Source organism: Scyliorhinus torazame, chromosome 7 (assembly GCF_047496885.1).
Source record: "Scyliorhinus torazame isolate Kashiwa2021f chromosome 7, sScyTor2.1, whole genome shotgun sequence".
In the NCBI taxonomy this organism is placed as follows: Eukaryota; Metazoa; Chordata; class Chondrichthyes; order Carcharhiniformes; family Scyliorhinidae; genus Scyliorhinus; species Scyliorhinus torazame.
This window is the reverse complement of record NC_092713.1, coordinates 153,289,556-153,310,443: the sequence shown is the minus strand read 5'-3', so window position 1 is coordinate 153,310,443 and position 20,888 is coordinate 153,289,556. Positions and strand designations below refer to the sequence as shown.

General features: G+C 42.9%; 1 protein-coding gene across 2 annotated transcripts in view; it reads right to left on the bottom strand.

The window, feature by feature from the left end:
- The window catches only part of atf6 (activating transcription factor 6), a 540,099-nt gene that overhangs the window by 311,357 nt on the left and 207,854 nt on the right, over window positions 1-20,888 (bottom strand). For both annotated transcript variants that reach the window (XM_072511677.1, XM_072511678.1), the window contains exon 13: window positions 19,362-19,429. In XM_072511677.1, the coding sequence (XP_072367778.1) occupies window positions 19,362-19,429 (68 nt within the window). The remainder of the gene's footprint in view (window positions 1-19,361; window positions 19,430-20,888) is intronic.

Here is a 20,888-nt window from a genome sequence, read left to right as displayed (position 1 = left end):
CTGTGAAAATCCCCTGGTCGCCACATTCCAGCGCCTGTTCGGATACACAGAGGGAGAATTCAGAATGTCCAATTCACCGAACAAACGTGTCTTTCGGGACTTGTGGGAGGAAACCGGAGCACCCGGATGAAACCCACGCAGACACGGAGAGAACGTGCAGACGCCACAGACAGTGACCCAAGCCGGGAATCAGCTTAGATGCTCCATAAATATCATCCCTGAAGTTCAGCTTCCATCTGTTTCTGATTACATTTCTGTAAAATACCTTGCATTTTCTATAGTACACGACTGTTAAATAAATTTGCATTTTTATTTGTTCATGGGATTTGGGAATCACTGGCAAAACCAGCATTATTATCCATCCTGAATTACCCTTCAGTGCAAGTTGTTGATGTTGCTTTTATGCCATCTCTTCAAACAAACACTAGTACTTCAAATCTACCACCACCAACGGTGGGACGAAAGAAGTCCGGGCTGCACAAGAGGCCAAAATTGGATGATAGCAGAGTTCCTGAAAAGTTCTCAGGCTAGAGGAGGTACTGCACATGTCTACTGAAGATTTCACATTCCATGCGAGAATTAAGAATGATCGAGCGATAATGCTACTTTCAAACAGTGTAGGTTACAAAAGAGGCGAGGGTAGACAGGTTGGTGTCCCAATTTATAAGTACCCATTTAGTTTGAATAAATCTGTTCCCATCCATTGGAAAATTCGTCCTGTTTTTTCTCATGTCTCCTTGTTTATGCAAAATTTGATAGTGTCGGATTCATCTTCAATACTTTATCCAAGAGTGAGTCAACCCAGTTTGCTGATATCTTTCTGAAAGAGGACATCATGGCTGAATGATGCCTTCACCTGGCATGCAGTTAAGCAGGGCAATTTCAAGGCAATCTGTTTGTGGAAACTGGCGGGCTGGGCTGTCATATTGATTTTGCATCTCCACCCGATTTTACTCTCCATAAAGAGTAATTTGGGGCTGAGTGTAAGAGCGCTGTTCCACCTGATCTCAAGCCTTTCACCCAAAGAGTCAGGTTAAAACTCCCTCACTAGCGACTTCCAGTGGCATTATGTAGGGGGAAGACGTGAACGGTTACTCCCACTAGGGTACTGTGCTTTTAGTCCTTTACGTTTAGCTTCGGGGATATTGTCTGTTAAAAACCCGCTTGTTTAATGGGTTGAGGTACCTGCATGGGTGAAAAACCAAGAAAATCCACAGAAAAAAAGCCTGAAAGTAGACGCTCTTCGACTGAATCAGAAGCTTCTTGGGGCTTATCGGTGGAAAAAAATGGCACAGGCAGCCTCTGTGACTCCAGCCACTCCACTAACGGTAGAGATGCTTCTTAGCACCTTGGCGGGAGAATTCGACAAACACTGGCGTGTTGCATCGGCGGACCTCTGCAAATCGATGGAAGAGGCCATGGCTCCCATTCGTTTGGAATTTGAGAGGGCCAACAAAACGGTAAAGGCACTTGGAGCCACGATGCAAAACATGGAGGTGACCCTTTCGAGGCATAGTGACTAGATTGCCTCTCGAAGCGGCCAATGCAAATAAAGCACTGAAGGCTGAAGTAGAAGATGTAGAGATTCGTTCCAGGAGGCCAAATATCTGAATTATGGGGGTGCCAAACGGGATGGAAGGCCCAACTCCCACAGAGTACTTTATGAAGATGTTTAGGAAGATGGTGGGGGAGAGTAGATTCACGTCCCTTCCCGAGTTGGACCATGCCCACTGGACACTTCGGCAGAAGCCTCATCACGGCAAACCACCACGAGCATTAATCGTGAAGGTTCACAGCTTCCAAAAAAAAGAGCGGCGCCTGAGAGGGGCAAGGGAGCATCGTGACTACAAATGGGAAGACAACACCATCAGGTTTTACTAGGATATGGGAGTGGAGCTGGCAAAGAAGAGGGCAGCGTTCAACAAATCTAAAGTCGCCTTGTATAAAAACAGAATCCAGTTTCGGCCACCAGTAGGAGGCTGAAGAGAGTGGCTGGGAGTGCACGTGAGGTTAGAGTTAAGTAAGTGACATGCCAAATTTCCTTAGTCTTCTGAGAAAGTAGAGTCGTTGGTGAGCTTTCTTAACTATAGTGTCGGCATGGTGGGACCAAGACAGGTTGTTGGTGATCTGGACACCTAAGAACTTGAAGCTCTCGACCCTTTCTACTTCGTTCCCATTGATGTAGACAGGGGTATGTTCTCCACTGTGCTACCTCTTCATTTTGTTGACATTGAGGGAGAGATTATTGTCGTCGCACCAGTTCACCAGATTCTCTATCTCATTCCTGTACTCTGTCTCATCATTGTTTGAAATCCGACCCACTACTGTGGTGTCATCAGCAAATTTGAAAATCGAGTTGGAAGGGAATTTGGCCACACATCACAGGTGTACAAGGAGTATAGTAGGGGCCCCCGAGGACACTGCCTTCTGGAGCACCGGTGTTGAGGTCCTAATCTGGATGATGAGGTATTGAGCAAGGCCCTTCACAGGGTCAACTCACTGTCCTCATATGTTTGTCTCAGTCTGATCCAATTCCAGGTGGTGCACAGGGCTCATGTGATCAAGGCGAGGATGAGTGGATTCTTCTCTGGCGACAGATGAGGACATCTGAGGACAGATGCGAGCGGTGTTCTAGAGGACTAGCTAACCACACTCCTATGATCTGGTCTTGTCCTAAGTTAGTAAGCTTTTGGGTCTGTTTCTTCGACCCCATGTCAGAGATATTTATTGCCGATCTGGAGGCGTGGTCCATTGGTGGCAATTTTCAGGTGTCAGACTCGCTGGTGCTGCAGACGGGGTGCTGGCGGATGTCTGCGCCTTTGTCTCGTTAATAGCCTGGAGAAGAGTTCTGTTAGGGTGGAGGTTTCCTACTCTGCCCAGTGCCTTGGCCTGGTTGGGTGACCTCATGTCGTTCTTACATTTGGAGAAGGTCAAGTGCACCATTAGGGGGTTGATGGAAGGTTTCTACCCAAGATGGCAGCTATTTATTTTCTTTTTTTTTTTTAAAAGAGCTAGTCACCAACAGTTAAGGGGTTTAGTTTAGTTTTGGGAGGTTAAGTTAATTTGTGCTTTTGATTATTTGTTGTGTTCTTCGTCATTGTAACTTGGATCAATTGTTTTTTTTTTTAATTTTGTTTATAATGAAAAATTTCCAACAAACATATATTTTTTAAACTCTCCCATGAGCACACTTCTGGAAAAGGTCAGTGTTCAGTCGTAGACATTTTACACTCCTCCTAACCCTGAAACCAATTTAACTGTCCCTTCCACCTGATTGGATCAGATATGAAATTTGGCAGAGACCAGACATTGCATTTGTGACCTCTCTGCCCTCTCTGACTCACTAAATAAAGTGTCTGCACCATCAGGGAAAAGCAAGACTATTTTGCCAATTATTTATTTGATGCAAGAGTATTAATGATCGAGACTATTCAGTTATTTGGTGCTTTTTTATCAGCAAATTATGCATGAGAGCTGGAGCGTTAGATCAATTCCTGTTCTGACCATATCTTGACCCTCGTTTGTTTGTGGTGTTGCCCGCAGGCAGCTTTGTTCTTTGTTCTTTTGTTCTTTCTAATATTCAGAACTGGATAACAAAGAACATAGAGGCTCTCAGCAGGTACAAAGGGAGCAAATCAGCAGAGGCTTCATGGACTATACAAAGTTCAGGGGGGGAACTGAAGAAAGCAATTAGGAGAGCAAAGAGGGGGCATGAAAAAGCACTGTGGGTAGAATTAGGGAGAATCCCAAGATACTCTCTCAGTTTATTAAGGGCAAGAGGATAATCAGGAAAAGAGTGGGGCCCATTTGGGACCAAGGGGGTGATCTGTCCATGGAGCAGGAGGACATTGGTAGGGTGTAAAACGCAAACTTCACATCTGTCTCCATTCGGGAGAAGCAGAATGTAGGTATAGAATTCGGGGAGAGGGACTGTGTGGTTCTTGAACAGTTTGACACAAGGAGTGAGGAGATATTGGAGGTTTTGACAGGCTTCAAAGTGGACAAATCCTAGGACCAGATGAGTTGTACCCCCGACTGCTGTGGGAGCCAAGGGAGGAAATTATAGGGGCTCTGATCCAAATTTGTTTAGTAGATATGGATTTCGGCAAAGACTTTGACACGGTCTGACATGAGAGAGTCATAAGGAAGGCAAACACAAATGGAATCCAAGGTAACCTGGCAAGTTGGATCCAAATTTTGTTTTTTTAAACTTTAGAGTACCCAATTCATCTTTTTCCAATTAAGGGGCAATTTAGCATGGCCAGTCCACCTACCCTGCACATCTTTGGGTTGTGGGGACGAAACCCACGCAAACACAGGGAGAATGTGCAAACTCCACACGGACAGTGACCCAGAGCAGGGACTGAACCTGGGACCTCGGTGCCGTGAGGCAGCAGGGCTAACCCACTGCCCCACCGTGCTGGCCCGAGTTGGATCCAAAATTGACTTGGCGGTAGGAGAGAGAGGGATCATGGTTGAAAGAGGTTTATGTGACTGGACAGAGGAGTCTAGTCGCATACCACAGCGATCAGTGCAATGACCTTTACTGTTCGTGACATTTTATAAATAAACGATATGGATGAGAATGTGGGGGGTTGGGGGTGGGAATGAGAAGTAAGTTTGCAGATGCCTTGAAGATTGGCAAGGTGATGAATAGTGAGGAAGAAGGTCTTCGGTTGCAGGAAAATGTGGACGGGTTGGTGAGATGGCAGCTCAGTGACAGATTTAATCTAATCCTGAAAAGTGCAAGATGATGGATTTTGAAAGGAATAACAAGGAGGAAGCTCAGAGGGATCTTGGGGTACTCGTCCACAGATCCCGGAAGGCGGCCGGATAGGTTAATAGGGTAGATAAGAAGGCATACGAGACGCTAGCCTTTATCAGTCTTGGCATAGATTATTAGAGCAGAGCGATTCTGTTGGAGCTGTACAAATCTTTTGTTAGGCCATAGCTGGAGTACTGTGTGCAGCTCTAATCGCTTCACTATAAGAAGGATGTATTGTACTGGAGAGTGTGCAGAATGTTGCCTGGGATGGAGCATTTGAGTTATGAAGAGATGCATAGGCTGAGGTGGTTTTCCTTAGAGCAGAGAAGACTGAGAGGGAACCTGACTTAGGTGTATAAGATTGAAGGGTATGGACAGGGTGGGTAGGAAGCAATTGAAGGGTCTCTCAAGAGGGGGTGTAATTTTAAGATGAGGGGCAGGAGATTTAGAGGGGATTTGAGGAAAACTATTTTCGCCCAGAGGATGGTGGGAGTTTAGAATGCACTGTCTGGGAGGGCGGTAGAGGTGGGAAACCTCACAAACTTAAAAAAATATGTGGAGGAGCACCTGTAATTCAAGGCTATGGGCCAAGTGCTGGAAAGTGGGATTAGTGTACATTTGACTCTGTAACTTCATTGCCTCTTCACTTGCCTCCAGTTTTGCCCAGCAAGCCACTCAGTTGTATCAAAATCAGGGACATTAGGGATAAGAAGTTGGTGCCAGCCATGCCAGCAAAGCATCGATCTCATAATGAAAATCTTGTCAAATATGGCTCATTTTATGTTCACATTTTTACACTTCAATCCAGAAACCAAAATCCTCCAACTCTCCAAGTCACAGATTCCCAAGTAAATCATGATTTATAGGCATTTTCTCTCATTTTTCTATTCGCTATATGACCTCTTACAAGTCTGGATCGGCAACAGCAGTTCTCTTCACAATCTTGAAAGGCTAAATTACATCATCCCAAAGTTTCATTTTCCATCCAATAAAACAAAGCCATCATCTTCAACCTTGCCTCTGAACATGAGTTCTGGATACAGGAATCATGTTTGCTGCTTGCCTCTGTGATCCAGTTGTGAAGCTGACAAAAACTTGCCTACTTGAAAAGGAATGGTGAAAAGACAAGGTTCCCCATCTACTGCTAGAATGACAAGGTTGTGCTGCATTGACAAAGTTGCGGGAGCTTAACATCAAACAGATTCAGTCCTTTTTTATTGAAAATACCAGGCATCATATCCAAATCATCAAGATTAAATCAGTCTTGATATTTTGTCCTGAGCCAGTGATCCAGATGAAAACCTGTCAGGCCCCGAGTCACTGCCAGGATTTGAATTTGAATTGTTGAACTCACAAACATTATTCACTGGAGGCAGTTGAAGAAAGTGACCTCCACTGGAAGACTTGAGAGAAACATTGTCAACAGTTTTCAAAATAGCCTGAATTAGGTGACTTACAATTGTGCTCAACATAATTTATTCCACATCTGAAAATTGTGACATTCTTTTCTGATGAAGGAAGAGTTTGGGGAGATGAAAGTGAAGTTATCCCACTTTATCTCTGTTGGGCACCAAATGGTGTTTGTTATCACCAAGAGATAAGGTCTCATGGAGTTGGAGACAATATATTAGCATGGATGATTGGCTGATGGATTTTTTAAAAAACAGAAAGTGGGCATAAACAACTTTTTTCAAGTTCGCAGTCGGCAAATAGTGGAGTGGTCGTGGACTGCTGCACGGATAAGTGCTGCGGCCTCAACTATTTTCAACATCTATATTAATGACTTACATGAGGAGACAGAGTAATGTATCTAGGTGCTGATGATACCAAGCTAGATGGAAAGGTAAGCCACAGGGAGGATAGAGAGGCTGAAAAGAGATATAGACAGGTTAGGTGGGTGTGCAACAAGATGGCAGATGGGAGTATAAGTAGGGAAGTATGAAGTTATTCACTTCGGTCATAAGGATAGAAGAGAAGAATATATTTTCAAAAGTGAGAAACCTGGAAGTGTTGATGCTCAAAGAGACTTGGGTGTGTTTCTACAAGGAATGCCAAAAGTTACCATGCAGGTACAGCAAGCAATTAGGAAGGCAAATAGCATGTTGACCTTTTTGGCAAGGAGACTGGAGCAGAAGAATAAAGAAATCTTGCTAAAATTGTACAAGGTTTCTCTGAGACTGCATCTGAAGTTCTCTCTGTAGTTTTGATCTCCACATTTAAGAAAGGATATATCGCATTGCAGGCAATACAGCAAAGGGTCACTAAACTGGGGTTAGGGGTAAGGGGGTTGTCCTAGGATGAAAAGCTGAGTAAATTGTCCTTGGGGAATTTCAAAGAATGAGAGGCAATCTCATTGAAACCTACAAGATTCTGTAAGGATTTGACAGGCAGACACAGAGATTGTCCGGAAGGAATCGAAAACATGCGGGTGCAGTCTGTGGATACGAGGCCAATCATTTAGCACTGAGATGTGGAGAAATCACTTCATTTAGAAGGTTGTGAAGCTTTGGAATTCTCTACCCCACAGGGTTGTGCATGCTCCATATTTTAATACATTTGAGGTTAATATACACAGATTTTCTCTCAGAGAATTAATGGATATGCGGGGGGAGGGGGGTAAGGATTTGAAGCCTCAAGATCAGACTGAATGGTACAACAGGCTTAATGAACCGTGTAGTCTATGCTTCCTCCTATTTCCTTTGTTTTTAAGGGGTGAACTGGCTCCCCTCTATTCAATCTCAACGGTTGGTCATAATAAAGATTTAAGGTTTTTTTTGTGAGGATATGCCTTTTCCAAATCAGAATGTATTGAACTATTTAAAGCCATAGGAGTCAATCAAAAAATAATTTCTTGAGTCAACGAACGAGCAAGGGTGGGTTTCTCCGTCCCGCAGCACCACGTCGGGATTCTCCATTTCGGCGGCTGTCAATGGGGTTTCCCATTGTGGGGTAGCCCCACACCGTCGGGAAACCCCTGGACTGCCGGCAAAATGGAGAATCCCGACGGCGGAGAATTCAGCCACAAACATATGAACCACTAAACCAGAGATCGACAATAGAAATGTAATGTCAAGAATTCAGGCACGCGTTCCAATCAGTTAGAATCCAGTAAGAAAACAGTAAAATAATATACGGTCAAGTGTCCTTCGATTGTTAGCTGGTTTCTTGGATGCAGTCAGATGTAGAAGATGTTGCAATTATTCCGAGATCTCGGTTCGTTGGGAGGATGCAGGTCGAGTTACTTCTTGAACTGGGTGCCATACTTATTCCAAAAGAGAGAGAGGGAGAGAGAGCAGCCATCAGCTTGTTTCTTCTGCTGAAGATTTTCTTGGCACCGCTGTTTGTCACTTGCAACACCTCTCAAGTGGCGGATAACCTTGCCTTGAAATACTTCACTTATTGTGTATTTACAAGAGATTTTGGGTTTGTTTGTCTGTGGCAGCCATTGTTTCAACATCCAGTACTTCGCATTTTTATATCTCTTACTTAGACAGTTAAGAGTTTTGATGGGTGTCTAGATTGTAGATATCTCTCGCTTCACACTCCCCTTGGGTGATTTTTGGTTTCTCACCTTCACCTTGGAATGCGGCCTTGCATTTTAAACAGTTTGCTCTGTCTCAGTTCAGGTTACAAAATTGAGTCAGTTGAAAGTCAAAAAATTATACTTTCAAAATTAATGGGGCATAGCCTTGGATAAGAGTCAATTTCATAAAGGTGAGACTGTAATGCATCGGGATTTAAAGCTCCGCTGTGGATTAAGCAGGGAACCCAGACGGTATGCAGCATGATTCATCCTCAGAGAGCAGCCAAGAAGAAGAATCGAATGGGTGAGCAGGATGCAAAGTTCTTATCTTAGTTTGAAAATAAGTACTTTAAATTTCCTTCAATTGAATTCAATTCTGACTTAATGTCAGACATACAAGTTGCCAGTCAAGAGGTGGTGATGACTGAGAGTGATAATGACCCGGAACTCAATGCCTACAAGGGTGGAGGAAGTGGATCAATGATTTAAAAAGAAAACTAGATGGGCATTGAATGAAAATAAACCTGTAGATATATGAGGATAGAGTGGGAGAATGGGACTGATTGAATAGTTCTACATCGAGCCAGCATCTACTTGATCAGCCAAATTATCTGCTCTGTGCCATAATTACTCGATGACTAGTTGGTGCTGGGTGCTGTTCATGAACACATGCAAGTTGACAACAATGATTAGCATGTTACTCAGGGTTATCACATTGAGAGTCGTGCATGGAAAAGTCATCCATGGAGATGCACTGGCAGTATTGGGGCAGATAGTAGTAAAACCATACTTGGGAAATACCATACTGTTCAATGTTAAAGTACATACGTAGAGCAGAGTTGTGCAATGGGCAACACAGAGCATTACCGAAAGGTTGATGGGGGTAAGGGACTTCACACCATGGTTTGTTCCGAAAGATATCATTGTTGATTTCCACTGTCAAGGTGCTGTGCACTCATCCAGAGTGAAGAGTGAATGAACACAAGAGCTGCAAGGTAATGAATCATTTGTCGGCATTGGAGAGAAAGAAAGATTAAATGAGGCTGTAGTTTGTAGAACAGAACCCAAGCAATGGTGAGCACGATATAGCCATGAAAGATTGTTCACTGGTCAGGGGTTACATACGGCAGGATTGGAGAACAAAACCTATATCCCAAAGATAGCAACTAAGTACAAATTCAGGGCTTGTAACAAATCAAATGTTTTGGTAACCAACTGTGGAATCAGGGGGCACCTTGATCAATATTCATTAAGTCAGGCTGTAGGCAGAAGTCAATCCTGGGGTAATCCTTGGAGAATAATAGGCTCTGGAAAAAACAATTACTAACTTTCCATTGCTGAGATGCCATTTAAGTTCAGAGCACAGATGTTCACAGAGCAAGGAGCAATTCAGCAAATCTCTGGTGACTCTTCACTAAACCAATGATAGGGGGCGGCATGGAAGAGGATGGAGATGGCGTCCTGTAAAGGAACGAGCCTGGGGGCGTTGGTGACGGCACCGCTGCCGCTCTCACCGACAAAGTATACCACGAGCCCGGTGGTGGCGGCAACGCTAAGGATCTGGGGCCAGTGGAGACAGCACCGGGGTGCAATGGGAGCATCGGTGTAGTCCCCGATCAGGGGTAACCATCGGTTTGTCCCGGGGAAGATGGACGGGGGGTTCCAGAGCTGGCATCGGGCGGGGATTGGAAGAATAGGGGACCTGTTCATCAACGGGATGTTTGCAAGCCTAGGGGCACTGGAGGAGAAGTTCGAGTTACCCCCGGGAAATGCCTTTAGATATATGCAGGTGAGGGCTTTTGTGAGGCGACAGGTGAGGGAATTCCCGTTGCTCCCGGCACAAGAAGTTCAAGATAGGGTGATCTCGGGTGTATGGGTCGGGGAGGGCAAGGTGTCGGATATACACCAGGAGTTGAAAGAAGAGGGGGAAGTGCTGATAGAAGAGTTGAAGGGTAAATGGGAGGAGGAGCTGGGGGAGGAGATCGAGGAAGGTCTGTGGGCTGATGCCCTAGGTAGGGTTAATTCCTCCTCCTCGTGTGCCAGGCTCAGCCTGATACAATTTAAGGTGGTCCACAGAGCACACTTGACGGGGGCGAGGTTGAGTAGGTTCTTTGGGGTAGAGGACAGATGTGGAAGGTGCTCAGGGAGCCCGGCGAACCATGTCCATATGTTTTGGTCATGCCCGGCACTGGAGGGGTTCTGGAGAGGAGTGGCGGGAGCAATATCTCAGGTGGTGAAAGTCCGGGTCAAGCCAAGCTGGGGGCTAGCAATATTTGGAGTAGTGGACGAACCGGGAGTGCAGGAGGCGAAAGAGGCCGGCATTCTGGCCTTTGCGTCCCTAGTAGCCCGGCGAAGGATCTTGCTAATGTGGAAGGACGCGAAGCCCCCCAGCCTGGAGGCCTGGATAAATGATATGGCTGGGTTCATAAAGTTGGAGAGGATTAAGTTTGCCTTGAGAGGGTCTGCGCAGGGGTTCTACAGGCGGTGGAAACCGTTCCGAGACTATCTCGCGGAGCGTTAGAGGAAGGTCGGTCAGCAGCAGCAGCAACCTTGGGGGGGACGGGGGGGGGAAAGGGGGGAAAGGAGGGTGGATGAGCAAGAGATAACATGAAGGGTTGGGGAAACTGGCACGTACAGGTGAGGGCCAGTGTACAAAGCTGTGTAAATATATCATTTTGCCATGTATATATCATATATCTTGCTCTGCGCGATCTCTCGTTTTTTTTTGTTACGGGGGGGTGGGGGGGGTGTTATTGTTTGTAAGGGAGAGAAATTGTGTTAAAAAACTTTAATAAATATTTTTTTTTTTTTAAACTAAACCAATGATAAACCCTTTGACCAACTTTCCATTTAGTCATTTATCATCCTCTGCTTAAAGTATTTACCTAATTTTCCTATTTTAAAAATCTGCTGGTCTCTACCTTAACCTATAGTGAAGTTTTCTATGCTGTAATAACACATCGCTTCTCCTATACTCAGTGAGGATTTTAATTTAATGGCTTATTATCCACTTCTCAGCCACATAAAACAGTCATTCCTGTTAATCATTTTAGTTGCTGTGATATGAAGAGTCTAAAGTTCTGTTCCTTTTTCACAAACACCCATTTATTTCATTCCAACAGCCTTTGCACAAAACTCTCACTATACATCACCTGACAGAGGCCACCTGAAGCCCCTTTACATATCAGTGTCAATTAATGGATACTTAACATAAATGAGACAACTAATTGCAATGTCTCTTAACCCATTACTTAACAGTCTCCCCTTCCTTGGAGAAAAAAATAATAATTCGGTGAAAACAAAATTTCAAGAAACTCCAAAACACACACATGATTTCCCCCCCTTTTTTTTGTTTGGACGAGAAAGAAAAAATAGTCACAGAAACAAGCGCCCTTCATCAACAATATCCAAACGTTTCTGTGAACTTGCCCCTCTTTTCGTAAAACAGTCTGACAGTTGATAGCTCCTGTCGACCCATTTAATTTTTGTTATTTCCCCTCTGTCCAACATCTGCTTCAAACTTGCGATGTCTATCCGTAACCTCTTTTCATTGACACTTTTTGTAGAGTGCACATCTTCCCACAGGGATTTGTCAATGTGACAGTCAATAGGGATTTTACCCAAATCCCCTAATCCCAAAATTTCTGTCAATATCATACTTATATAAAAGGCCATGTCCTTCGCCTCTACAAGGCTTAATGTCTCAGCAGCCAAAGTGCTTTTTACCACTCTCCTTATTTTCTTTGTTTCCCACACAAGCGGGCAACATTTACCTTTGTTCCCCAAAAGGAAAATTATAAAACCTCCTGCGCTTGAAACCCCATCACATAAATTTGCGTAGGACGCATCACTAAAAACTATGAGTTTCAAGTGCCTAAGGTCACCTAAAACCGGGAACTTCAAAACACACTCCTGCATTTTTAGTTTGGCCAATGCTTTATTTCCTCTTATTATGTCTTCCACTTCGGGATCATTCATTTTTGTACTCAACTCTAAGACATCAAAACTCACGTCCGGTTTAGTCTGTTTACCTAGCCAGTTCAGTTGCCCAATTAAACTTCGCAGTTGCTCTTTTTCCATCTTTGAAACCATTGCGTCTTTTTGTGAAACACGGCCACGACTAATTGCTATTGGGCTGATGCTTTCCAAATAAGATTGCTGACGTAAAGTTGCCCCTAACTTAGTCTGTCCAATTTCCAGTCCAATATATTTAAATGCAGCGGAAGCCTGACTTCCAACCCTGAATTCTTTCCTCAAACCAGAGATTACAATAGCTTCAAAATCACTAGTCCCACCCCACAAAAAATCATCGACATGCATCATAAAAATGACAGAAAGATTTCCTTTATAGTGCCAGTAAAACATTGCAGGATCTGCTTTCAACTGGCACAGCCTAACTTCAACAAAACTGACCGTACCGAAAAATACCAGACTCTAGATGCACCATTGAATCCATGTACACATTTGTTCAACTTCCAAAGTACCACTTCTGTGTTAGCTGCTTCTTTAGGAAGACGGAGAAAAATGTCTCTCTGGAGCTGATGCCCCTGCAAGAAGGCAGCTTTTATACAGATTTGCATTCCCATGCCTTTGTGGCTAATAGAGCCAAGAAGATCTTTAAAATAACCTTTCTTGCTGTCGGTGAATCTACCCTTAAATCCTGATCTTCCAAGTTTTCTTCAAATCCCCTTCTCACCAGCCTGGCCTTTGCCTTATAAGTTCCATCCGGAAGAACCTTTTCTGTTCACATCCATCTGTAGGATAGAGCTCTTTGTCCCCTATCCGGTACTTCCGTGTATACCCCAAATTCACTCCAACTATGCAATTCTTGCTGTTTAGCTTCTTTGATAACTTTTTCATCTAATTTATTTGACGCCACCAAAATCTCACGTGCATGTGGGCTTCTATTCCTATTAGTATTCGTAGTCTTACTCATGTTCCGAGATCTTGATAAACTACGTCCCCTCTCCCGCCTGGTATCTCGTTCTGTACTGCTACTGCTTGAGCTTTCCCTTCTGCTGTGGGATGTCCTTTCAATAGTTCTTGACCTTTTCCTGCGGACCTGTTCACTATCTGATGTATTATCTGAACTGGCACTGCGTTTCTGTGCCCTCCATTTTTGAACTTCGTTTTCCCAATCCATTGTCTTGACTCCTTCCCCTGAATGCTGTACATTCAACCAATGTTTATACTTTCCAGTGGCCTTCCCTGCTCTACTAATAACAGTTGCATCCTTCCATTGACTTGACCCTTCAGGTAAGTATGTCACTTTTGTACCAACTTTTGGCAGTTGCCCTTTCGGAAAAATGGCCTGTTCTAATTCATCAGAAGTGTTGTGCTCCTCCACAGAAACCCTGTCTATATCAGTTAATTGGTCCTTATAGTTCTGTAACACATGCATACCAGATGACTCTGGTTCCTCATCATGTCTGTCTGCTCTGTCTAAATTTGAAAATTTGTAATCTGTGCACATTATCCTTGATGAATGTACCCTAACAGTTTGAATACCATGTTGCAAAATAATTGTTTTGCCATCTATGCCTATGATCTTCCCTGCGCCTTTCCATTCATTAGAATTGTCTCTCTTATAGTATACCATGCCTCCTTGCTGAAAAACGGAGTCTGATGGCCATACGTTATGTCTTAAAGCTCTGTGAATTCTTTCAGAGACGTCTGCTTCCAAAAAAGCATTTCTACTGCTATGTAATGCATTTAAATGTTCAGCAAAACCAGAGCTAATTGTAGTCCCCTCCCAAGCTGGAGGCTGGTCATCCAAAATGGACGGAATTTTAGGATTTCTACCAAACACTAATTGATAAGGACTATAGCCCCCAACCATCTGCAATGAATTCTTTGCATGTACTGCCCATGCTAAAGCTGAATTTAGCCTGTAATTTGGTTGATCTGCCAAAATTTTCCGAAACATGTCATCGATGACAGCATTTCTTTCTCAGACACCATTACCAAATGGGCTTTCTGCAGCCGTATTCATAACTCTGATATTCACGTTTTCACACATATCGCTAAACTCATCATTAGCAAATTCTCCCCCATTGTCCGTAAGGAATTTTGCTGGTGGACCCATTCCTGTCCCTATCCATTTTTCCATGATTTGATCCAGAATTACTCTCTTTTCTTTACTTCGTACAATTGTTGATTGACTAAATCTGTTTGCTAAATCTACAAAATGCAAAATAAATATATTATTTGCTTCATCCCAGATCTTTAGGTCCATGGCCACAATGTCGTTAAAATGCCTGGCCAAAGGTAGGGTTACTATCCGTCGTGCTGGTGTCCTTCTGTACTTCCTACAAACTTCACAGCGGTCACTAACCTGTTCTATCAGTTTAGTATAGTCGTCATCCCTTACCCCTGCATCCTTTAATACATTTTTCAGCCTCCGAGGAGACGGATGTGCAAATTGCCTATGCAGTTTTAATACAACAAGCTTTTTATCAGTTAAAGTCCCATTTTCAACTGTCATTAACACATCCTTAACCGCTCTACTTGAAATATTATTTGTCAGTAATGGAATACAATAGTGTCCCGACTGTGTAAATTGTAAGTCCACCGTCTTTCCAAAAACTGTTGCCTTATCCTGTTCCATATCCAGTTTCATGTGTGCTTTCTTCATCGATGGTCTGCTCAGAAGCAAAGATCTCACTTGATACAACATCCGTGCTAATGAAATGATTCACTCCGGCAATATTGCAAGGGATCACCACTCTTTTCAGCGACTTCAGAGTATTATCATCCCCAAACCTGAAACTTGTGGAACTTTCAAATTCCTTAACCTTGTTCCGATTTTCAGCATTCAAAGAGTCCAGGAACATTTTAACCAGTCAATTCCACACACAGTAGATGTGCAGCCACTGTCCAACACAGCACAGTTGAAGGATTCTGCAACCAACACCCTCATTACCGGCGTAAAACTGCTCGTCAATAGGACAATGCCTTCTTTCTGGTCACTATCTTTTTCCTCTTCTGACTCTTCCGTGTTATGTGACGCTTCAAACACTCTATCATAACGAGTTGGACAGTTGAAAGCATAATGGTATTGAGAGTCACATCAAAAACATCGATTTATCATTCCCCGTGCATTTCTGGGGTTCATCTTCCGATTGTAGGTTCTAACTGGGTTTCTGTCTTCATAATTTCCTTGTCTCGGTCTCCTTCTATAGTCTTGAGCCCTGTTCGTAGCCATACGATTTCGCCATCCTGTTAGTAGTGTATCTTCCATATTCTGCCTCATTGCAGACTGTCATATTTGGGTCATCAGAGCCATTGGAATCGAATGTTTCCCCAGAAACTTTTGTAAAGCTTTTGTCATCTGTTCGAATAAGGTATCCTTATCAGTAAACTGAACTCCTGTCAAAACCAGGAGCCTATCCATGTTGCTAACTCTAGCACAGTCAAGTAATTTAAAGGCCAACACAGACTGTGGAAATTCCAGGTTGTGTTTCTGTAGCCTTTTATATAGTCTGCCAAATTCCATTATATAGTCTTCCATGGAGATATCCTCCATTTTCCGGAACTTATCAAAATCTGACAATGCTTCATACGCACTTAACAAGTCATCTTTCTTATAAATCTTATCCACATAATGAAATAAAGTCTCCAGACCTTCTTCTGAGTCTAACTCTTCCAATTCCAGCTGAGAAAGCACTTTGTTTCGGAATTTACTGCCATGTGGTAGAGAAAGAGCCATTGCCATACCTTGTTTTCTCTTTCCCAAAGCAGTTACCTTAGTCCAGATAACTACTGCACTTCTCCATTGGTCGTATGATTCCCTTTCAGAAAATAAGGGAGGATAGTCATATCCAGCCATCTTTATCCTCGGTTCAGCCATATATCCCTTTTTTTTCTTCTTTTCTCACTCACTCCGTAGTTTGATCTGGAAAAGTTGTATCTTTCAACCCTTCACATTTACACAGCAACCATGCTCCGCTACCAATTGTTAGACGTTTTAGTTGCTGTGATATGAAGAGTCTAAAGTTCTGTTCCTTTTTCACAAACACCCATTTATTTCATTCCAACAGCCTTTGCACAAAACTCTCACTATACATCACCTGACAGAGGCCACCTGAAGCCCCTTTACATATCAGTGTCAATTAATGGATACTTAACATAAATGAGACAACTAACTGCAATGTCTCTTAACCCATTACTTAACAATTCCTTCTTATCAGCATAAAGAGCTGTGGGGCAAGAGAGACCACGGTCCATTGTGTTTGTCTTCAACCATCCTCACCAAGAGTTGAAAATAATGGGGTGGTTCACTCAACCACGGCTATCCATATTTTTTTTAAAGACCATCCTTAAATCACCTCTTAGCTCCAGTGAAACCAGCCCTAGTTTCTCAACGTTGTTTCTCCAACAATAATTGCCCATTGCTCCATTTTGGTGAAGCGACCCAGCACAAACTCTCGGACTTCGGCTTTCTAGAATGGGGATCCAAACAGCACTCTAGCCTAACAAATATTTTCTCTTCTTTTAAATCCCTTGTTGACTCTTGAACATCATGCCCCACCGCTTATAAATTAAATTTGCATGGAATTATAGTTGAACCTCTCAGTCTCATCCACCTCCAGTCCAATGTCTTTCACTGAAAATATATTACTTAATAATTCACTTGATGGTACACAACTTGAATATTGTCAAACAAACAGAGATATTGCTGATTCTTTTCATTTTGCACTCATCAAGAAAAATGCAAGAATGCCAAATTCCAAATGATTACGGCAATTTATACTGGAGGAGAAAAGTGTGGTGATTGGTTAGCAAGCAAACTTTGATTGACCAAGGTGTTGTCATGGAGCAAGCAACAGGGAACTAACTATAGGCTCCTCAACTCCCGGGTAATTCAAAGAGGCCGAAGACTTCAACATATTCCTTTTGAGTGGTAACTTATCACAAAAAAATGTCGTCTAACATGTTGTAAAAATTCAATCTTGTTTACTTAGAAAAATAGTGATAATAGCACAGCTTGACTTCAAACACCAGCAGGAGTTAGACACAACTATACTCGTGGCAATAGTGAAAACCTGCACAAGCCCGCACTACTGATGATGTCACACGCACATGCTCACACTTGTTTCAGGCATCCATACATATAATCAAATAGGAAGATGGTTACCATAACACTTCTCCTTCCCCCCCCCCTTAAATTTCAATCCCCCTTAAGGAAAGAAACATAATAACACACGTCTCAATTATACATCAGTCTTTCAGGAGCTTTGCGACTACGTTGTAATCTGCATAGAACCACCGGTGACTCTATCACTGGGGAATCTTGGCTCAGTTGTGTTGGACTTGTGGATGCAAGGGGCGCAAAAGTAGGTTGGGTGTTAGAGAAAGAATGGCCCTTAACCTCTCACGAAGTAGAGTCCACCGAATGCCCGTGAGCAACAGGAACCACTTCTTGGGCAAAATTGCACAGCAGCATCACCTTCTGGTGTGTGATCCGGAAACTTAGCTGTCTAAGAGTCGTGGTATTGATGCATATGATCTTGGTATCCGCAGTTGACCTTTCCATTCATTCATTTTACCACAAACAATACCAGACCACTTTGGTTCAGAATAACTCCAGGCAGCTATCGTTGGTTGCTGCCAACATTCTTTACATAGGACACAGTCATTTGGATTGAAATGCCTTTGCTTCATATGGCAGTCATGCATCTCCTTCCCACGTTCGCTTTGACATCTGGGTGCAGCAGATGCAGGTGAGACTTGGCTTCCTACTCATCAACAATTCAGCTGGTGAAAGTCCTGTTGTCATTTGTGGCATGCTCCGAGCCTGGAATAAGAACCGTGACAGCTGAGTTTCCAAAGTGCCGCCTGTCATTCTTTTCAGTCCTTCTTTCAATGCCTGTACAGCTGAACCACTTGACGTTGGATGAAAAGGAGTAGTCCACACATAATTCCATTCCTTTGCATAAACTCTTGGAATAAATCACTCATAAACAGTGTCCTGCTAGCAGAAGCTAGGGATAGTTTAGAGGTGGGACAGATTAAGTGTTAAGCGGTCATGGAACAAAAGGCTCCAGGAGTAGTAGTTATCACAGCAAAATAAAGCACTGCTCCGAGCAAGTGTTAGTGCGAGAATAAAACACAGCACTGCATTATGTGAAAGCAAAAACAAGATGCCGATAGGCATTGTTCCTCATTTAATTCCATGTCACTGCCCTTTTTGCTGTACTCCTACATCAAAAAATATTCTCTTTTGAGCTTTTATAGCATAGCCAGTAGAAACATTTTTGCAACATTTCAAAAATGGATATTTCTACCTCGATTTCCTTATTTATGTTGCAATGTGCGTTAGTTTAGATGGGTTTTAATGTCAAACACCAGAAGTGGAAATTATGCATTCAAGAAACGATTATACACAACAGAGAGAAAAGAAGTCCTAAATTGCTCAGATTTCTCTGAATGATCACCTAACTTTGTAGAAAGATTGTCAGGATGTAAATAAGATGTCCACAAAAATTAGGATGACTGATAAAGAGAAACCGCGGAGGAATTTCCTAACATGTTTGTTGAGTGGTTTTGTCTTGTTATGGAAAACATTTGGTTTCACTCATGCCCATTTTTATTTTGGACCAGTACAAGTTATCCCAAGGGGTTATGCAATCTAACTGAACATTGTCAAGCTTTGAACCACAGCAAGTGAAGGTTCACCTGTAAAGGGGACTCTTGCAATGAGAATAAGTTGAAAAAAAAATTCAAACCAACAACAAATCACAGGAATGCATCCAAACACAAACCGTCATTATTAGTAGAAATTGGAAGACCCTCAGAAACAAACAGGTTTACAGTACAGGATGAGGAAAATTGGGTCAGTATGGTGTGCTTGACCACTGCTAATGCAATCTCATTGAGCTGTTCCCCTCCATGTCCCTTTATGTTACTCTGCTTCAAACATGTGGCCAATTTTCTCTCAAATTGGAGGGGAAAGGTAGAGAAGGCAGTAACAGATTTAAAACCGTTTGTCCTATGCATTGAACCATCCGTAACTAAATAAAGCTCATGAGCAGCAATTTAACAGAGAACTGCAGTCTCAAAACAATGACTTACTTCTCATCAATGTCTGTGTACTTCTTTGTAATATACTGGGCAACATCAGTCTTCTCATCTGGAGGTTTCTGTAAAAAAAACGGAAGTAGCTACCATTTACAAAGTGGGAATTATGGGAAGTAATGGGGAGGCCCAACTGAAAACTATTCAGAACATATCTCAGAATGTGTAACCATGCAACAAGACGTGTTGGCCACATAACTTCCAATGAGACAGACACCACTCATCCAACCAGTTTATTCTGTCTCAGTTTAAAGATTTTAGTTGGGTGAAAGGTGAAAGGTGAAAGAGAAATGAATCAAAACTACTTGAGTTTAAATCTCTGCCACATAAACAAAATTATGACTCATCAACCATAGGGGATTTTCACAGTAATTTCATTGCAGTGTTAATTAATGCAAGTCGACTTGTGACAATAAAGATTAGTATTAGTATACTAATAATCCTGAAAATTTGATTGTTAACCACCATGTGTTCTGAGGTCAGATTGTGCCACAATGAGTAGTGGTGAATTGATAGGCGGCATAATGGACAGAGTTGCTGCTCACAACATGCACTTTTAAATGCATGTTGCATTCTGGAGCTGTGGGTAGTGTTGGTAGAGATTCCAACTTTCTGCCTGTTATGGTCAGGAGGGGTGGTTGATTTAAACAGCCCTGTTTTCGCCTTTCACCACCCATCCGCAAACAGAAAGATGTTTTGAGTTTGATTTCCCCCTTTATCAGCGGTGGCATATTTTCCAACCCCCTCAGTTTTGTCATGATTCAAATTCTGGGAAAACTCATAGGGTTAGTTTATTTGGTACACATTAACACAGGACGATGATAGCAACCTCGCCACCTTTTCACTCATATAATAAAAGAGGGGGGCAGAGAAATAAAGATTTAATGGGAAAAGACCATCGAGAAAAGAATTATTGTATCACACTAGTCCAGACTCCAGAATTATTATCTAATGGTATATTATTTCACAGAGGTCGACAACCTGAACTGATGCTGGATAATTCACTTTTCCAGAAGAATTGACTTCCATGATGAGACAAGCATGCAGAGACAAATTAATCTTGCAGGTGATGGTACAGACAGTCTGGTAGAAACACTGTAGATGGGACCAGATAGATATTCAGCTTGGCAGATTTGCTTTTCTGTGCTGCTGCTAGGTTGGTGGAGAAAGAGCAGACTGAGCTTTGCAGCTCAACACAGAAATATTAACACTTCTTCCAGCTTGGGGGTCATGATATATGACTCCCACCTCGCCACTTTGGCCTGGACAAAGGGTGCATATCCCTTTGTCTGGGTTCCTGAGGTTGGTAGGGTTCCAACCATTCAGAATTTGAAAGGAAGGTTGCAGGGCTCTTTGTCCTCGCTGACGAGTAGTCTCCAGGTGGCCAGCCTGGGTTCTGAATCAGATATGGCCAGGGGTTATGAGCGTACCTTCAGAGATAATGAGGCGTGCGCTTCACCAATACTGCCAAATAGCTCTTATTGCTCAAGGGTCACCGCATGGGACTCAAACTCTGTTCAGAGG